This window comes from Protopterus annectens, chromosome 9.part0 (assembly GCF_019279795.1).
Source record: "Protopterus annectens isolate FY-2018-M chromosome 9.part0, PAN1.0, whole genome shotgun sequence".
NCBI lineage: Eukaryota > Metazoa > Chordata > Ceratodontiformes > Protopteridae > Protopterus > Protopterus annectens.
The window spans coordinates 819,577,339-819,598,817 of NC_056743.1; the positions used below are offsets into that span (position 1 = coordinate 819,577,339).

General features: G+C 42.5%; 1 protein-coding gene across 1 annotated transcript in view; it reads right to left on the reverse strand.

Moving 5' to 3' along the window:
• The window catches only part of LOC122811561 (sentrin-specific protease 1-like), a gene marked incomplete in the record, with an annotated part of 1,729,916 nt that overhangs the window by 355,789 nt on the left and 1,352,648 nt on the right, over positions 1-21,479 (reverse strand). The window contains 1 exon segment of the mRNA XM_044083479.1: positions 4,249-4,380. Within this exon segment, the coding sequence (XP_043939414.1) occupies positions 4,249-4,380 (132 nt within the window).

A 21,479-nucleotide genomic window follows, 5' to 3' on the forward strand; every position in this document is an offset into this window, starting at 1 on the left:
GAACCACATTTTTCCACTTTTCTGGCCTTTGGGGTAAGGCCTAGAAGGAGTAGAAAAACGGACTCAGACGGCAGAAAGAGTTTTGCCATCCATCTCGCACCTTGTCAAGGTTTCTTTCACTTGAGGACCAAAGAGGGACGATCCATCAAACGGGGAATTAGTGAAAGACGTTTTAAAGGGGTCCGCAAAATTGCATAGCCGCATCCAGGCATGCCGGCGTAAGGCCACACCTGTCCCTGCGGCTCTGCTCGCTCCATCAGCCGCATATGAAAGGAGGCGCATGGAGGAGTTAGCTATAGAATTTAGGGTAGCCAGCTGAGCGTTCATCTTGTCCTGAAAACCCGCAGCTGTAGGATACTTTAACATCTCACTCGCTTCCTTGATCAAGTCCCTTTGAAGATGAGTGAAATGACAGAGGTAGTTCAGCGAACGCATAGCAAAGGTCGCTGACGAAAATATCCGCTTCCCGTACCTGTCCATAGACCTAGATTCCTTGTTAGGGGGATGGACAGGCACCGAAGGATCAGCTAGCTCCTTCTTAGTGGTGGCAGCTACCACCATAGCATCCACAGAAACTCCCTTAGTCAGAAATTGCTTATCTGCTGGTGCTGTAATAAACTTTGAAGGTCTCCTGGGGGTGGGGTCCACAGAGTCAGGAGCCGTCCAAGCCTTTTTTGCTACCACCTGCATAAGGGGGTCAAAAGGGGGGGGACACCCAGGAGGTGGAAGGGCGAGAGCCGAACGCCTCAAGATACACAGATTCATCCTCCGAAGGGTTAAGGGCTGGCCAATTTCCCCCTCTGTTTCAAGATCTCTAGAATGTCTGCAAAGGAGACATCTTCAGAAGGGGAACGGGGGGAACCCTCAGAATCCTCTAAATCCATGTCAGAGGTGACAGACTCAGGTGAGTCTATGTGCTTCCTCTTGCACTTTCTCTTCCTAGGGGGCTCCACTGCCAATTCAGGAGAGGCCTCGGAAGAGGATGAGATCCCCACAGGGGATTCTTGAGGAGCTGGCTCTCTGCGGTCTGGGATGAGGGAGTGAGTAGACATTACCTGAGGCACCGAAGAGGGAGGGACGGACGGAGCCGACTGTGGAGTTGAACTGGGTTCCAACACACTCCGCATGACCTCGAAGGCACCCCTGTCAGGCAGAGCCAGAGGTCCCCGCTCCGAAAAGCTGACAACCTCCCTCGGCACCGATAGCGATGGCTCCGAGGCCGATGTCGAAGCCGAACTCACCAGCACCGAAGTGCCGAGAGGGAGAGCGGGGTCGGACAAGGGTCCGATGCCACTCACCCCCTCGGAGCCGATGAGGGAAGTCTGGCGCCGATATTCTTCCAAGGAAGAAATCGGAGCCGTCGACGGTGCCGAAGACAATTGTATCGGCTCCGACGCTACCACAGTCTCGGGTCCAAAACGCCCCGGCTCCGAGCTCAAAGGAGTCGGAGGAGGAATATTTTGAGAGATAGGATTAAGCATCGACTGATGAGTCGGGCTCTGAAGCATTTGGGCCAGTGCCTCGGACTTAAGAAGTCGACTCACTACCCTCTGAAGGTCATGGTCAGAAAGCCTCGATGACCTAGAGGAGTGAGATCTATGGCTCCGTTCAGACAGCAAGGGAGATGCTGGAGCCGAATGAACGGAGCCAAGGGACGGTGACCTGGACCTCTTCCTAGATGTCGGTTCCGATAGTCTGATCGGAGCCGACTCAGATATTTCCAATACCTCGGCTCCAGCCGGAGCCGAGGGAACCACAGAAGTAGAAGTTCGAGTCTCATCGGCTCCAGCCGGAGCCGATGTTGTAGTAGACTTCGATGTCTTAGGTGTCGACTCAGTAGCTGGAGTCGAAGACCTAGAAGCCTTAGAAGGTTTGCCCGAAGAAACAGTCGGGGGACCCTCAGGCTTTAGCAAGCCCCGTAAAATGAGCTTGTTCTTTCTTTCCTGCAGGACTCTAGGGCTGAAGCCATGGCATACAGCACAAGAGTCCTGCAGGTGTAAAGGTCCCAGGCAGTACATACAGGAAGTGTGACCGTCTGTCAGAGACATTTTCTGACAGCATGAGTCACACTTCTTGAAGCCTGAGACCTTCGAATCCTTGGACATTTCAAAAAACAAGTGCAATCACACCCAAACACAAACACACCGATTACACTCTTGACTAAATAAAACTAATTTAAACTAATAAGTCTAGATAGTTTTGAAGTCCCTACAAAAAACACACACACTCTAGGAGGGATGGGAGGGCCTGAAGGCCTAAGGGAAGAACAGATAAGTTCTTGTGGTAAGGAGAGAGAGAAAACACGGGAAAAGGGATAAAATCCTTTAAAAGTAAGGGGATACTAGTCAAAAACTAATTTAAAAGGGATTTTCTAAGTTTTTTAAAACTGTTTAGTACACTAACCTGGAGCCGGTTGAAGCAACACACCTCGATAGCTGTAGCGGCAAACGAGATCTGAGGTAATACCGCCTAGCATTGTGGGATATAAGGGGAGCCTCGAGCCGGTGGAACCAACTCTCGAGCTTTTAGAGTGGCCGAGTCGGAGCCGAGGTCGGCTTCCAAACCCATCCAGCAAGAATGAAGGCGAGATGGACAACTTAACATAAGCCCTTTCCACAACTTCAAAGGCAGACATACCTGGAGAAGCCATGGCCACTGCACTGGAACACAGTGTTCCAAGTATGGGTAGGTAACAACTTCGACCTGATCCATTCCTGGAGGAGGGAACCAGACCCCAGTTGTCCAGTGACGTGGTTCCAAGGAGCAGGGATGGATCTGATATCACTGCAATGGATCCCTGTCCCACAGATCTGACGCTGGCGCTTCAGCTCCGGGACCTGTTCCTGACATAGGAACAGCAGTGGTCAGGGATACTGTCAAAGTAGTAACTCTCTTTGGATCAGACTCTGGAACTCTCGGGGCTGTCGGATTCTGGGGCTATGAAACTGAAGAACGTTTGAGAGAAAGAGATGCAACTGTGCTGGTAGTGGCAGAAGACTCATGGGTCAAACAGGGGATGGAGCCAAGATAAACACAATCTGGATCTGAGCTCTAAGGAACTTTCGCATCATCCTATCTATGTCTGCTTTGGATAGACTCCTGGAGGATCCGGTAGATGAGGTGGTTGACTGAGGTCTGGAATGCTTTTTCTGGGGTCTGCATAAATGGAGAATGGAGTCTAGGGGAAATAGGATCAATGAGAAACTCAGGAGAATGAGTCCTCAGAGTGTATGCAGTAATAGGCTTGGTATCCATAACTTCAGTTGTTTGGCGAACAGAAATCACAATGGGATCTGATGGTTTTGGATCAGAGTGCTTAGGATTCACTGTATGTCATTTTGGATCTGATGACATCGGATGCGACAATTACCAACCTTGGAGGGTGGCTCCAATGAAGTCTTGGGAGACTTCTGAGATGACTGCTTCCTGTGCGCCAATGGAGCTTTTGCTGGTTTACTAGGGGTTTGAGCCCCTGAAGATGAGGGCGGAAACAAACGAGAATTAAAGGCTGAACAGATTAAGCAATTTCTATTTAAGTGATCTGGCCCCAAGCAGTAAATGCATTCCTTGTGAACATCCGAGTTAGAGATTTTATGCCCAGAAAAGCATTTTTTAAAACCTGTTGGCCATGACAGTACAAAAAAATACTGTAAAAAGAAAAAATAGAATGATAAGAAAAGTTTTTTTGTAATTTTATAAAGGAAGAATAGTACCAATGGTAAAAGAATTACCCTGAAGAATAGGGTAGGAAAGATAGAGGAAGAAGGAAAAAAGACAAAATACCAGCAATGGTAACTGAAATAATTTATTATTTAAATAGTAGGAAGCCTAATGTAAAAAACGCCAAAGAACTAAGCAGGATGTTTCACAAAGAAAAAAAAAAATTATATAGAGATAATTAAACTTTCAGAAGCAACAATAACAGCAAACGCTATGAGAGGAGGATCCCCCATCTGTGTGTGATAGTGGTAAATGAGATCTGAGGTACTGGGAATGGACTAGGGCATTACGGGCATTGGGAGGAACTCCGGAGTTGGATCCAAAGTCTGAAGTATCCGGCTGAGTCGGATCAGAGGTTTGGAGTCATAACCCAACCCATTCATTAAGGAAGAATGAAGAGGACAACATCAAAGTGTTAAACCATATTGCACCTGGCTTTTTAAAAACAAGTCAAGTATTTAAGATTTACAAATGAACTATAGTCCATGCTCAGACTATAACAAAAAAAAAAAAAAACTTGACCCTTACCTCATCATTGAGCCAGTTGAGGTTTTTAAGTGTGTGAATATCTTTTCTGGTTATTGTTAACCGGAAGGCATCACTGAGAACTTCATCTTGATTCCCTGAGTTAAAAGCTTTCTGTATTTCTGCCTCCATCTTCTGCAAAGAAAGAAAAAGCACACAAGTCATTTTACAACAGCAATAAATTGCTGTGCCGCTTCTGCTTAATCCACTGATGGTAAAAGTAAAACATGTCCGAGAGAAAAATATTTTCAGCAGGCTTTGTAGTGTGAGACCTCAAGAAACTGCATATTCAGTTTGAACCTCCAAGACAGAATATATATATATATATATATATATATATATAAATAAATATATATATATATCAATATAAACATATATATATATATATATATATATATATATAAATAAATATATCAATATAAACATATATATATATATATATATATATCAATATAAACATATATATATATATATATATATATATATATATATATATATATATATCAATATAAACATATATATATATATATATATATATATATATATATATATATATATGGGTCTAGGACTATTCACTGAAAGCACATTTCATTGAAAGCTCAATTCACTGAAAGCTGTATATGGCCTTTTCTCCACTGTAGTGTGACCCTAGAGTTAGTATATATAGTAAGGGGGTGTGGGGGGGCTTAGCCCCCCACATAGTTTGGATATATATTATGTTCAGAAAAGAGTAATTCATTGGAATTGCAAGTATGCATGCATATAGTTCAAAATACTTAAATAGGTGGGGGGGCTACACCCCCTTCATTGCTTGATTCTAATTGAGTTCTGACTGAGAGTGCTGCTGAAACAACTCGAAATATAAATTGATAAGTATATTTTTTGGCACTTCTTTCCAAAGTTCTACAGTATCCTAATTGCTTTTGCTTGATTGATTTAGATATATGGCTTCTGATCTGTGCTGAAAGTGCTATTTTTCTGAGTTGAAAGTGCTATTTTCCCCCACCCTTAATCCTGCTGTGTTAAATACTGGCCAAACAACTTGTGTGTTTTATCTGATTGTCTCAAGGCTTGCTAGTATAATTAATATTCCCTGTTTGTTACCTGCATTCATTGCTTGAATCTAAGTGAGTTCTGACTGAGAGTGCTACTGAAACAACTTGAAATATAAATTGCTAAGTATATTTTCTGGCACTTCTTTCCAAAGTTCTACAGTATCCTAATTGCTTTTGCTTAATTGATTTGGATATATAATATTTGCTGGCTTCTGATCTGTGTTGAAAGTGCTATTTTTCTGAGTTGAAAGTGGTATTTTCCCCCACCCTGTCCTCCCTATTGGTGTCTTCTTTTTATATTTGGTGGCTCTGCAATTGCCCGCCCCTACTGTATATCTGATCTGTGACACTCCTCCAGGTCTAGTGTCTTTAGCTCATTCTACCTAATAGAGAGAAGAAAAAAAATTGCAAATTATTCATCTGCTTTTACTGTGTTTGTGTTTCTTCCTACTTTACTACCTATTTTGCTCTTGCTGGCTGTTCTTAAAAGTACTTAATAGCATTTATTCTGCTGCATTTATTACTGCTTGTTAGTAGCTGATTAAATTGTAACTGTTATTCTAAGCCTTTGGATTACGTACTTGGGCTTCTGACCGGTTGTTTCACATTAGGAAGGTCTGTGGTCTGCACTGTTGTGGCAGGGCAGGTAGCTTACATCCTTCTGAGTTGGGAGTTGCTGATTTAAGGCTTAGTGTCGGTTATTCTAAAGTGTATTAGTTCTGGTTTAAGCACCTGGGCTTTGGGCCAGTTTTTTTTTTTTACATTAAGAAGGTGTGGTCTGCACTCTTGTGGAAGGCTAGATTCTGCCCTTCTGAGCTGGGGATTTCTGGTCAAAGGCTTATTGTGCCTACTTATTTGAACTGTTTCTTTCTGAAATTGATGCGCCTTGTTGCTGTAGCATAGACCAGATTCAGGTCTGCTGAATTTAGCTTTGTCTGTATAACTTGAGCACTGATCCAGGCCATCTTTTTTTGGAGAAGGTTTCCCCTGCACCCTAGCAGCAGGAGTGTGCAGCTAGAACTTGTCTGACTGAAGACTGCTGGAGCAGGGCTCAGTTTTGAGCTTTTTTTCTTGTTAACTGGGTAATTTGTTTAAATCAGTTTGTTAGTTTTCTACTGCTTTTATATATAGGTTCATAGGTTGGTACTGGGCTATCTGCCCGAAGGCATATATTAACCCAGCCACATTGTGTGGTATTCACCTCCCCTTATGTAGTTCCCTAGACCCTTGTACTAGCAGCTAGTACCCTTGGCCCCTATCTAGTAGTCCTGTTGGTGTGATCCCCGGTGTGAACTTTCTGTTACCCATCCACTCATCAAGGTTCCTCTTGAGTGATAGTAAGGGGCTCTGTCTTATGTAGATCAGGACCCTGTTCCATAGTAAGGGAAGTCTCTGCGAAGGGAATCTATCCCTCCGGCATGTTCTATTCATTGTTGTGTTGAGGTTTGTATCCCTAGAGCGTGTAGCTCGAGTAGATTTGGTTTTGCTAAGATGGAGCATGTTCAACAATTCTGGGTTGGACATGGCTCTGTACGTTAGACAGAGATCGCCTGTGAGAAAGCGGTATGCAACAGAGAACAGTTTTAGCTTTTTCAATCGTGCTGCATAGGGCAACTGTTTGAGGCCAGTAATCCTCTTGGTTAGCTACCTTTGTGGTCTCTCCAGCTGCTGGAGATGTCTAGCCAGGTACATTCCAGTTGGTGCATTGTACTCAATAATGGGTCTGATGAGGGAAGAGTAGAGGGGCAACATTACATCCTTAGATCTTGATGCAAACCCTTTCGTGATCAGATGGGTCACACAGAAGGATTTTCTAACCACTTTGGCAACATGGTTATCAAAGGAAAGCTGACTATCTACTTGGGTCCCTAGATCCCTTATTTCTTCTTCAGATTTCAGGGGATTACCTCCTATGTTGTAGTTTGCAGGTACTCTGTTTTTTCCAAAGGGGATTACTACGCATTTTTTTTGCATTTAGCTTGAGACCATGGCTTTGACACCATGCATCAGTCTCATTTAGGCCTTTCTGGAGGATCTCCATGTCGGCCGGAGATACTATTATAGCACCCAGTTTGCAGTCATCTGCAAACTTAGTCAGCCACAGCCCTTCCGTGCTTGCCTGTACTTCTGAGACATATATGCCAAACAAGAGGGGCTCCAGGACAGAGCCCTGAGGCACACCAGTCATTACTGGTCTGGATTCAGACATAGATCCCGCTACTCTTACTTTATGGGATCTGTCTGAGAGCCAGTTTGCGATCCATCTTGTGACGTAAGGGTTTATGCCCAGTCTAGTGAGCTTATCAATAATACCTGAATGGGGAATGGTGTCAAATGCTTTAGCAAGGTCAAGGTAAGCAGTGTGTACCTCCTTTCCCTTATCTATAGCCTGAGTAACTGTCTCAAAGAAATCCACCAGGTTCAGGAGGCATGATCTGCCCTTGACGAAGCCGAACTGTGGGGTCCAGCGACTGGATGTTCCCAATCTTTCCATTTATGAGTTCCATAATGATTCACTCCATAGCCCTACAGATCAGACTGGTCAGGCGTATTGGTAGGTAGTTCCCAGGGTCAGTTGTGGCCCCACCCTTGTGTAGCAGGACCACCATTGCTGTGCGCCATTCTATGGGCACATATCCTGTGGAGAGGCTGAGACTCAACAGGGTATTAAGATGCGGGGTTAATTCCTTTTGGAGCTTGCGTATGATACAGCCCTATATATATATATATATATATATATATATATATATATATATATATATATATATATATATATATATATATATATATATAAATAAATTGCACTTTATTCATCTGCTTTTACTGTATTTGTGTTTCTTCCTACTTTATTACTAGGGGCATTGACTACAACTCTGATCTCAGATATATAACAATATGTATCCTTTTCTGTGCATTTAAAGTGTTTTTTCGATTGTATCTGATTTATTTTCTGAAATAAAAATAATAATAAAAAAAATATATATATATAGTTTTCCGCCTTTCTAAGCTAGTATTGTCCAGTTTTCAGGTTAGGTGCTGAATTCAGGGATGTGTTACAAATCTCTGTGTTTGCCCATAACTTACCTGGATAGAAGAAAGTTTCTCTGTTCACCTGTGTCACCTGTGAGAGAGGGGAGCTTTGAGCAGCCTATCTGTCCCTGGAGGAGTGGTTTTTGCCCAGAAATTAGTTTAATGGCCATTTTGGGCTAATTTCTATCTATTTCATTTCCCTGCTATAAACATTGTATTTGCCCGGTTTTGCACGCCAGGCAGCGCCAGTTAACTAGGGTATAACTATTCCCGGCCCCACAAAATCTCCTCTTCAATTTTTCCCTTGGAACTAGACAAACTTTCAACTTAAGCACTCAAGCCATTCATTTCTCAGCCCGGCACTTGCTCAAAACTCATAGCAAGCACTTATAAATCCTAGCACTAGACCCTGCTATACTGTACAGAAGGACAAGGCTCTCTATTCAACCTTACCAGCCATTCAGTAAAACATTTCCCTGTACCTATCCAGGCATGTCCAAAGGGCAGTTTCAGGCGTACTCTCCAGTCCAACTGGTGAATCAGGGCATTTTGAGGCAAAGTTACAACTGCCTCATGAACACAGACAACCCTCTCCTCCTACCACCAAACACTAATACATGTGAGAGATGCAATTATACAGCCAAACTGGAGGCTAAGCTCTCTCAAACCAAGGCTGGATCAGACAGTCAAGAAGAGAAGGGAAATACTTGCATCACACCACCAGTCTCACATAGACCCATTAAACCAGCATCGGCAAAAAACACACAAATACACAAAAACATACCTTGAGGCTCTAAATAAAAATCTGCAAAAGCAACAGAGACCTCCAAAGCAAACATCCAAGCAACTCCCCCCCCCCCCCAACACAAATCATGAAACACATACTTCACAAAACCAGTGTGCCATGCAATCACAGCCCTTAAGGCAAAATAACATACCCAACATACTAGTAATAGGTGACTCTATAGTCAGGCACACTGACGTCCCACTCACTAGGCTGAATAAAGAGAAGGTTACGGTTAGCTGCCTGTCGGGTGCCAGAATCCGCCACATAACACAAGCACTCAGGTCACTCCAGAACAAGTACAAATATGACTCTGTCATTGTCCATGTTAGTGTGAATGACCTGAGCCGTACCTCCCTGGACTACATGAAAAGAGACATGGAAGAGCTCTCAGATCTTGTAGCTCAGGCCGGTATGATCCTGACCCTGAGTAGCATCCTGCCCTCACCAAGAATGATACCACGGTATAAAGAAAAAATTATCAATTTCAACAATTAGCTAAGCTTCTGGTGTCATTCAAATGGGATCCAGTATCAATCCACCTGAGATGACCAGCTTGACAAGCCACGCTGCTTCGCTAGAGACAGCTTGCACCTGTATTCCTTACGCTTTTGAATACTGGCCAAGACTCTTGCCAGCCCCATAGTGTCTTCTTTAGGCAAGGCTCAAAAGACAAACCCACCGCCATAAATAGCACAAGTAAGAAAAAACTGAGGGCAATGCTACTCAATGCCAGAAGTCTAAACCTCAAAATGCACGCACTCGAGGCACTCCTCAGTATGGAGAAAATCGATATATATGCAGTAACAGAAACCTGGTTTAAGGCTCCTGAGAGTACCGCAGCATTATCAGGCTACAACTCATACAATACATTTCGGCCAGAGAACCCGGACCGAAATACAAAAGTTGGGGGTGGATCCATATTCATCAAGGATACCCACACCACCAGGTTAGTGGCACAGCACGATGCTTCAGAGATCATCCACGTGCAACTAACAACAGGCAAAACTGCAATTCAAATTGTAGCTAGTTACAGATCACCCACCGTGTCCCAGGACCCCCATTCCGCATTTCTGGAAACACTCGGAAATATAAAGGTCCTACCAAACACCCTAATACTGGATGATTTCAATTACCCAAACATTAACTGGGAGAACTACTCAAGTACTAACTCCCTTGCCCAACATTTCCTTGAATTTATAAACTCAAACGCCCTGGATCAACTGGTCAACACTCCCACCAGAGGTGGCAACATATTGGACCTGGTCATCACCAACATGGGCGACAGGTGCTCCAAACTGGAGGTCAACCCCTCGCTGGTTGGATCTGACCAAATCACTTTGGATATCCACATTCCGCCCCCACCCCCGGACAAGGAAACCACTGTGAAAAACTTTTCAAAAGCAAATTTCACATTACTTAAGACCGAGGTGGAAAGTTTCAATGCCCCCATGCTAAAGGATAACGTCCAAGCTGCAAAATCCTTTACTAATGTATTCTACGGGCACCTACAAGAATGCATGGATTGTGCTATCCCAAGCAAAACCAAGACTCACTCCTCCAAGAAAATGAAACCAGTCTGGTGGACTCCTGCCATAAACAAGCCATACAATAAGAGGAGGAAACTAGTACAGAAAAGAGTAAAATCCCAAGAAGGGAAGACATCCCTGATCAGTATCAGCAAGAAACTACGATCCCTCATAAAATCATCCAAGGCAAGTTTCGAAAGAAAAATTGCCAAGGAGTCCAAAGATAACCCACAAGGCATTTTTTAGCTATGTCAAGAATCTAAGTGGCAATGCTCACATCTGCTCGGAGTTGGTGCAGAATGGTACAAAATACACTGAACCAACTGATATCGCCAACATCCTGGCGGACAGGTTCAGCGCAAACTTCACCGCCCTCTCACCCCCAAAAGGGCCCGTAACCATACCAGAAAAATGTAGAGCCCCTGAAATCACAGACACTCGGGTTAAAACAGCCCTCTCCAAAGCCAAAAACACAACATCAATGGGACCGGACAGTGTCCCAGGCTGCGTCCTACACGGGCTCAAAGACGAACTAACCCCTCACCTAAACACACTGTTCAAGCTCAGCCTCTCCACAGGTTATGTACCCATAGAGTGGCGCACAGCAACGGTTATTCCGCTCCACAAAGGTGGAGCCAAAACAGACCCCGGGAACTATCGCCCTATAAGCCTGACTAGCTTGGTCTGTAAGGCTATGGAGCGCATCATCATGGAACTCATTAACATAGACATTGGGAACCTCCAAACACTGGATCCTACCCAGTTCGGCTTTAAGGGCAGATCATGCCTCCTAAACCTGGACATCTTTGAGACAGTTACCAAGGCTATAGACGAGGGAAAGGTGGTACACACAGCCTACCTAGACCCCGCAAAGGCCTTCAACACCATTCCCCAATCTGGTATTATAGACAAGCACACCAGCCTGAACATAAACCTCTACGTCACAAGATGGGTTGCCAAATGGCTCACGGACAGAACCCACATGGTAAGAGTTGTGGGAGCTAGGTCTGACTCTAAGCCGGTTACAAGTGGCATTCCCCAGGGCTCAGTCCTAAGATCCCTCCTGTTCGGCATATACTTCTCAGAGGTACAGGCAAGCACAGGAGGACTATGGCTGACCAAGTTCGCAAACGACTGTAAACTAGGGGCTATAATTGACTCTCCAGCTGATGCAGACATCCTCCAAAAGGGTCTCACTGAGACGGATACCTAGTGTCAAAATCATGGCCTCAAGCTAAATGCCAAAAAGTGCATAGTCATCCCCTTTGGGAAAAACAAAGTACCCACAAAGTGCCACATAGGTGGTAGTCCCCTAAATACGGACGACATAATAAGGGATCTGGGGACCCAAGTAGATAGTAATCTCTCCTTTGATAATCGCATTGCCTAAGTGGTTAGACAATCCTTCTACGTGGCCCACCTTATCACAAAAGGGTTTGCATGCAGATCAAAAGAGGTCATTGTGCCCCTCTACTCATCACTCACCAGACCAATCATAGAGTACAACGCCCCATTTGGGATGTATCTTACAAGACACCTGCAACAGCTGGCAAGACCACAGAAGTACCTCACCAATGTCTTTGTTTTATATTTAAAATGTTTTTAGGAAATGTTTTAAAGAAAAGGGTGGCTGGACCTTTTGAGACACTTGAAGTGGTGTAATGATTGCATCCTTTTACTGGAGTCTTTTTGAACGGCACTGTTGCTGTGGGTGAAGACTTTGAAGAGGTTCACATATGGTTTGAGTGAACGAAGTGCTTGTTTTTATTGGGGTAGAGTTTACTGAATGACTGACTGGCTTTTCTGCTGAATGTCATTGCTTTCCGGACCTGTATCAGTATTTTGGACAAGAACAGTCTATTGCCTGGCCAAGTACAGGTCTACATTTGCCTGGTATTTTATGTAAACAGTAGAGCTCACATCAGCTGCCATTTAAACTGTTAATTTTGACATGCTCAGTATTTTGGTTGCTTGGTGGGATCATTAGCATTTGAGCAGCCTTTAAGATCAGATTCCCCTTTGATTGATGTTACAAGAATGGCTATAGTCGGTGGAAATACTGAGCCTTTCCAATAATCCTCCCTTTTCCCTAAACTGCTGATGGAGTTATTCATGTTGGACACCTCCATGCTGAAGGTGGAGCACACTTCCAGCCCTAATGGACCATTAGGGTATATATGGTCTCATCAATAACTTACTCTTCACAGCAGTGTACCAGAGATGGTAGCAATTTGGTTTGGTCTTCAGTCCATCTAGGACTTCCTTCTATAGTCGGTGGAAATACTGAGCCTTTCCAATAATCCTCCCTTTTCCCTAAACTGCTGATGGAGATATTCATGTTGGACACCTCCATGCTGAAGGTGGAGCACACTTCCAGTCCTAATGGACCATTAGGGTATATATGGTCTCATCAAGAACTTACTCTTCACAGCAGTGTATCAGAGATGGTAGCAATTTGGTTTGGTCTTCAGTCCATCTAGGACTTCCTCCCTCCCAGTCTTGTTTTTGTCAAGATGAACAAACCTTCTTATGTTGTTTTACAGCAGCAAGCTTGGTGGCACTTTCTCTTGTCTGTTTTTCAAGGATGGTGGAGTCTTTGGGGATAGGGCCATTATCTGGTAGTTATTCTGCTTCACCCAGCACATTTCAGGGGTTTTCACTATCCAGGCAGATACCCTGAGTAGGACTGGGCCTCAGATTGTGTAGGAAAAAAACACAAGGTGCTAGAAAACTTCCTAGGGCTCAGATTATGAGTAGGAAATAAAACACAAGGTGCTAAGAGTTCTTCAAGGGATGGGGCATTCCTGAAGTAGATCTCTTTAGAAGTTCAGTCAGCACACACTTGCCACAATTATTTTCACAGATGTGAAGTTCTGGAGCTTCCCGTTGTGAAGTAATACGTTTGGCTATGCTTTCATGCTGACCCTGCTCACTCATTAAGTTCTTCTGTAGTTGAGGAGTAATATCATGATTTTGGTTGCACAATATTGGTCCCATCATACTTTGCATCTCCTCTTTCAGCAGCTAGCCCAAGCCCTGTCCATCTGTTTCCTTTGGTGTGAGATCTCCTTTAGCAGCATAGAGGTTGCACCCTGCACCTCAGCCCCGTCATGCTGAGCCTGCTTGTCTGTCTGCCTGCTGATTTCAAGATAGTAACCAGGTGTAGGGTGTCTGTTGAAGTCCTTCTATTGTCTTGGCTGCTAGGAATCCAGCTGACAGGTTCTTGTTCAAAGTGGAAAAGGCTGGCTTTATGAGTGAAGTAGGAGAGTTAATTCAATCTCATGTAGGTTTTCTGTCACCCTGGATTACTTGCTGCAATTGTCCATTTCTGGACTTGAAAGCTCCTAATTGGCCCTCTTTTAAGAAAAATCTTGACAACTGGATGGGAAATAGAAAATTTACCTCAGGGATCACTGCTTGACAGGGGCACAGGAAAATAATTTTCTTGGGTGACGAAAGCCAGGGAACCTTTTTGGCTAGGCTTATATAGGCCCCAGGACTGATAGCCTAGTACCTACCTATGAACCTATGAAGAGGATCACAGGCCTCAAACAGATGCCCCATGCAGCTCGACTGAAGAAACTCCAGCTGTACTGGGTTGCATACCGCCTACTTAGAGGTGATCTCTGCCTGACATACAAGGCCATGTCCAAACCAGAAATGATGGACATGCTCCACCTAAAGAAAAGCTTATCCCCTCAAGCCACACGCTCTAGGGATCTAAACCTCACCACAACAATAAATAGGGCGTGCTAGAGGGATAGATTCCTGTCCAAGAGACTTCCCATGCTTTGGAACAAGACTCCAATCTACATTAGGCAGAGCTCCTCGCTAACACTCTTCAAGAGAAACCTTGATGAGTGGATGGGAAACAAAGTTTACCCCGGGGATCACTTCAGTGGCTCTGCTGGACAGAGGCACAGGGAACTAATCTAAGGGGGTGGAGAAAGCCAACACATTCTGGCTAGGCTTATAAATGCCTTCGAGCAGATAGTATATATAGGTTCATAGGTAGATACTAGGCTAACGCCAGGGTAGCACTACAGTGGGGAAAAGGCCATATATAACTTTCAGTGAAATGTGTTTCAGTGAATTATGTTTTCAGTGAATTGTGCTTTCAGTGAACAGTCCTAGACCCATTATATATATATATATATATATATATATATATATATATATATATATATATATATACACACATACACACACACACACACACACACACACACACACAGACACACACACACACACACACATAACATTGTTGGTGCCAAGAAATGTGTCCTAGCTCTCAGACATCCAAAGCCTTTTAGTCTGTCTGAACTCTACATCTTTACCCAAGTTTCCACAAGATTTCAAATTGCTTAGTGTATGCAAAGATAACATGCATATTTATCACCCTACTTTGCAGAAGTTATGACAACACTATTCATAAAAAGGTTTGGATATCTGAGAGCTAGGACACACTTCTTGGCACCAACCAACACTGCCAGTCTTTAAAATGCAAAGTCTTCAGTAACGTTCATTAAAAATATAACAAATCCTTAGTCTGAAAATTTGGATACAAACAATTGCAAAGTCAAAACTAAAAAATGGAAAAACAGAGTTCTTAATTCCTTAAAAGGACAATATTACACCTCCAGTAAATGAAAAAGTTATTCCGTTTACCTTGTCCTCAGTTATCTTAAAACAACCCCAGTTTTAAACACCTCGCTCTGTGCTGGCTCCAGTCTTATGCCACACAACGCAACAAGATGGTATAACAGTCCAGACTCCCTGTGTGGATATGGAATAGTCATGTAACTTTTTGCACTGGTCTCTTTACCACTACTTTTAGTCAGTGAACAGTTATTTATTCATTCCCATACCTGCAGTTGATAAGTTGTGGTGAACATACTTTACAGTCCATAAAACCAATACTATAGGCAGCGAAAAAAATGATTAGTTTAACATTATTAGACTGTGGATATAGGGATAGCATTCTTTTAGGAAATACATGTGCACATGCATGCGACAAGAATACCACATGACTGACTTTTAAAACTGGATTTGCCAATTTGGTGAGGAGTTTTTATGTACTGAAAATATCTTCAATTTACATTACAAGCAAATATGGAACTATAGTTTAGGTTACGCACTGTCCCATTCGTGTGTGACAAATTTGCATTTTATCAACACTTTTAACAAACTTCCCAAATTATTCTAGGTCACTTGTAAGTGCAGCTTTCAGTTATTTTAGCCAGGTGCACTGGTAGTGCTTTTCTCGCTTATTAAATAAATAAATAAATACAGGAATGACGCTTATAAAACAAAATGGGTCAGGGTGAAATATTTCAGAGAATCTTATATTGTTTGGAAAGCGGAGGGTCACCGACTGTGTTCTATTACAATTGCATTAGGGGTGTGTGTGTGTGTGTGTGTGTGTGTGTGTGTGTGTGTGTGTGTGTGTGTGTGTGTGTGTGTGTGTGTGCATGCCCAATGGGAGGATTAGCTTCCTGGTTAGGCAGCACTCTGAACTCTCACTACCGGTTCGTGCCTAAAGACGTTTCATTTCAAAAAATTGGGAAGTGAAAGGGCCACTCAGAAATTTGTGGCACCCCATTATTTTGCCCTCAAAACCAGTAAATATCAAGTAAGTTGGCATGGTTGAGAGGTATGACGTGCGCGCATGCACACACACACACACACACACACACACATCACAGTCATACAATAGTTAATGCAGTGCACCACCACATATTTGATGAAAGTGGCTTTCAGCAATAGAGCTGTCATACTGTCAAGTCAATTAACCAGTGCTTGATGAATACACATGTTCCCCAGACAACTGGGAAAATGATGTTCTGAACAAATCTACCACATTAATGTGTTAAAGCTCTGGTGCGAACCAGAAGTCAGTGTGGCAGAAGCAGGATCAAGCACAAGTAGCTGAGAACAACAGAAGCAGACTGCCTCAACTTCTCAAGTAATGGGATGACAACCTCACTAAAACCCAAAAGCAAGAGATCCTAGAATTTCAGTTATACCCAAAGGAAATTTCTGAGAGTTAAGGGGGACCGCTGTCAATCACCATATCTCAGACCTTACAGAATCCATGAAGCTCCTAGATTCATAGGTTCATAGATTAGTACTAGGCTAAGTGCACTTGCGAGCCATTTTAAGCCTAGCCAATTATTCCTTGTGAGACTCAAACCCTGCACTTTGTGTTTATAAGGCAAACCCCTTAACCATTAGGCCACCCTCCCAACCCATAAGGAAGAAATTAAAAAATATATATGCTTAAACTGGGAGTGATTGCAGAATCAAATAGTGAAACAACCCCATCATGTTGCAACAAAAGCTGAATGGTACTGTATGTTTCTGTAATGATTTTCAAAAATTTAACTGTACAGTAAAATTCAACACCAATCCTATTCCGTGACTGGATGAATCAGTGGAGCTGTTGCTGAAAATTAGATGCCTCACTACCCTACTCTTAACCAAGGGCAGAGTGGCAAATCCCTCTGTCTCAGCTTTCTCATCAACAGATTTCTAGTACACTGCATTACCTTTTGATTACCACAGGGCCACAGTTGCATTTCAAAGACTCATGGATAAGATCGTGTAACCTCACCAACAATTTGCTTCAGCCTACTCTGACACTGTTGAATTTGCTTTACAGATTGTGATTTCCACCTCCCAAGTGTACAGGTAGTATTTAACTCATTAAAATAAGCAGGTCTCACAATGAATTTCCTTTTACTTATTTAAGTTTACCTTACCAGGGTAGTACACTGATTAAAATAACACAGAATGGAAGGAAAAAGTGCTCAAAATGAAATAAACCAGCAAAATAAGAAAAGGAGCACTCAGGAAGCAACACCCAGTAAGCAGAAGAAAATCAGTTTAATAATCACACTAGATAAAACAATCCACAGCAGCAGTACACACAAACTCCCAACAGGTTAAAATGCGTTTTCATCAGAATAAAGACTTCATCAGATGAATGCATACCCCACAAATCTAACCTTATTTATACTACCAACAATGTAAAACAGCCAATCAAAAACTAATTGACAGATTCAAAAAGTGCAAAATATACAATACTCCTTCCTTAAAAAATGTATATTTCTGTATCTAAAAACAATAAATAGGAAATATAAATACATAAAACTAATTCATTAATAAAAATGTTATAAATGTAAAAATGTTAAAATTCATAAAACCTTTATGAAAGTAAAAGCAAAATGCAAGCAGTTCATTAGTCATGATGATTCCATCTGGTGGGCTAAATGAAAATGACATGCTATAACTTTGCTGATCTGAGCTTTAAAACAGGGGCCAGGGAGACTGCTTCATTTAAACCTGGCAGTTTTGTAGCTTCCAGAAATAACTGCCATAACAATTCTCTATAGTCCAGTACTGTCTCCTATGGACCCCCTAATGTCTTTTTACACAACTAAAACAAAAAACTGAAAACAAGTATCTTGACATACTACCTTATGTTTATACAAAGCATTGTTAAACACATTTATTCTTTATGTCAGTCATGTACATAAATCCTGGTTTTTAACTTAAGTTCAGTTTTGCCCACATAAAAAGAAAAATATTTTTCACATTTTGCAAGGTATGCAAGACCACTTGTGTTACAATCTTCAAAACTAGAACTACAAATCAATTTGTCTCTGCAAGCTAAATAAAGGGTTTCACCTTTATAAATAAAAGGGCACTGAGAACAACAACCACATTTAAAAGTGCCTATCTTTCCTTCTTTACTTAAGACTTTGTATTATTTTCCAAATTGTTTTTAATGTTCCACCCTTTCCTTTAAATTAGTTTAAAAGGATCATCAAAAATCCCTTCCAGGTCAGAGATGTTCTTAAACCTATTCCATTCTTTCTCAAGGATACCCCCTTATTATTCCAGAGTCACCACTAAAATCTATCAAAAAATCTTCATCCAAACCATTGGTTTGTAAATTTACACTTGGTTCCCTACTAATTCTTACGAAAACACATTTTAACCTGTTGGGCGTTTGTGTGCACTGCTGCTGTGGATTGTGATTGTTTTATTTGGTGTGATTATTAAACGGATTTTCTTCTGCCTACTGGGTGTTGCTTCCCGAGTGCTCCTTTTCTTATTTTGCTAGTACACCGATTACAACAGACCATTTGCAGACGCAACCCAGGTGAAGAAATTTATATATATATATATATATATATATATATATATATATATATATATATATATATATATATAAAACAGATTCACAGACTAACTACAGAAGGTAAATAATCACATAGAAAATTAAAATATGCATTTACTATTACGAGAGTAGAAAAAAATTAAAGTTACGTACTTACCATAACTAGGTATCTGTGTTGTCCACTTTCATTCTTCCCCAATGTACGAGTTATGGATCCAACTCGGTCACATTCTACAGACTTTGGATCCAACTCTCAAGCTCCTCCCTCTAACCATAATGCCCTAGCCCATCCCCAATAACTCAGATCGAGTTTGCTGCCATAAAGATTTCAGTGCATAATAGAAGAGAATAGAAAATTAGAGCAAGGCTCAAACCCAGAACTACAGGTTCCAAACAATCCATCAGGTCACTCCAGAAGACGACAGGAAGGGGAAAGAGGGAGGGGAGTTGAAGAATGAAACTGGACAATGCAGATGCCTAGTTATGCTGACAATGTAACTTTAGAAATTGGAGAACTAAGACTTTTTCTGAATGCTTTTGTTCTGTCCAAGTTGAAACTTAATCATCTATGTACATCCAAAAGATGTAGCAGTATTCTCCTTTGTTCTAAAGTTTTGGAAAGGAGATTGTAAAGTGAATGGTTTGATTTATATTTGATTCAGAAGCCACTTTTGGTAGGAAAGAAGGATTTGTTTTGTAAGGTAACCCCTATCTTTATGAAAATAAATGTATGGTGCTTTTGATGAAATAGCCCTGAGTTCAGAAATCTTTTTAACAAATGTAATAGCAACTAAAAAGACTGTTTTCCAAGACAGGAATTTTAATTCAGTTTTTGCTGAGGTTCAAAGGGTTGTTGAGTTTACCCCTGCAGTACTACTATAAAGTCCCAGGGAGGTGACAGATTTTTCAATGGGGGTCTGAGCAGGAAGGTACCCTTACGAAAAGCCTTACATAATTTGGAAGCAGCCAGGCAAGAAGCATTATCTCTTGAATGAAAGTCTGATATGGCTGCCAACTGTACTCTGTGGAAAAACTAGCACATTCATTAAAAAGAAAAGCTAAAAACACCAATAAATAAGAAACAGGGGCAGTAAAGGGATCAATGTCATTTTCCAAGGCCCAACTGAAAACCTTTTCCACTTGCTCTTGTAAATCCTCCTACTGGAATCTTTCTGTGATGACAAAAGAATATTAAGAACCAGTGAAGAGAGCCTGGTCTGTCTAGCTATCAACGTAACTGGAGAAACCATGTGGTTAATTTGAGGGCTGAAATATTAGGATGTTTTATCCCCAAGGAATGTGACAGGAAGTCTGGACTAGAGTCCAGCATTCAAGGAGATTAAAGAAGATGAGACCAAAGCAAGGGGAACCATACTTGGAGAGGCCAGAAAGGGGCAATGAGGATAGCATAGTTCTTCGACCAGCTGGCTTTCTGTAAGAATTCTGGAATTAGGGGTACTGGGGAGGGGGGGGCAAGTGTAATGGAGACCTGAGGGCCAAACATGAACTAGAACATCTTTCAGTGACTAGGCAAAGATATCGCAGCAAGGTTGGCCGCAATGATGGAAAATTTTCTCTGCCACTGATTGACAGACACCACTCATGAGGCATCAGAATAGACCTGCTGAGTTTGTCTGCTACTACACTGGGTTTCCCCAAGGATGTGCATTGCCACCAGAAAGCGACTGGAGGATATTTCCCATTGCCACACTCTCACAGCTTCTTGACAGTGGGAGTAAGATAGAGTTCCACCCTGTTTGTTGATGCACCAGACCACAGACATGTTGTCGGTTTGAATCACAATGGTCCCCAAAGGGATAACATCTTGAAAAGCCTACAACACCAGAAGGACTGCTCTCATCTCTAGGACATTGATAAGCAAATTGGTCTCATGGGGGACCACATGCCTTGGACAGTCATTCCCAAAAAATCCCCCCCCCCCAGTTGGGAGGCGTCTATGGTTACTGTGGCTATAGGGTTAGACATAACAAATGGGCAACTTATGAGAGTCACGTTCAAATGGATCCACCACTGAAAATGGTCTCTGCATACGTGAGTAGGTCTGACTGGATAAGAAAGAGGCTGTTACAGGACAGACCACTGAACAGCTGGAGTCCCCTGCAGAACACACATACAGTAACGTACTACAGGGACTAATACTATGCTTTTCCCTGGACCCCAGACCCTGCAGAACTAGCCTGGCATGAGCAGCAGAATGAGAAATGACTTGTTGAACCTGGGACTTGATTGTGGTCACATGATGTGGGGCCACAGAAGCAGTCTGACTTATAGTATACAGATCACCAATGAGCTCCAGGCTCTGAACAGGTAGTAGCTTTGATTTGGGCATGTTGACTGTAATGCCTAAAGATTGGCAAATTTGCAGAAAATAGTCCCTGGTCTGTTCTACGAGATGCATGGCTGGAGCGGTGAGGAGCCAATCATCTAAGTACAGAAACACCCAGAATCCTTGCAGTTTCAAAGTGAGCTGCTACCACTGCCATACATTTGGTAAACACTTTTGCAGCTGTAGTGAGTCCAAAGGACAGGGCTCTGAAATGATAGTGACTTGCTCCCAGCTGAATGCACAAGTATCTTCTGCATCATCTGTCTATTTCAATGTAATAGTGCACATCCTGATGGTCGATTCA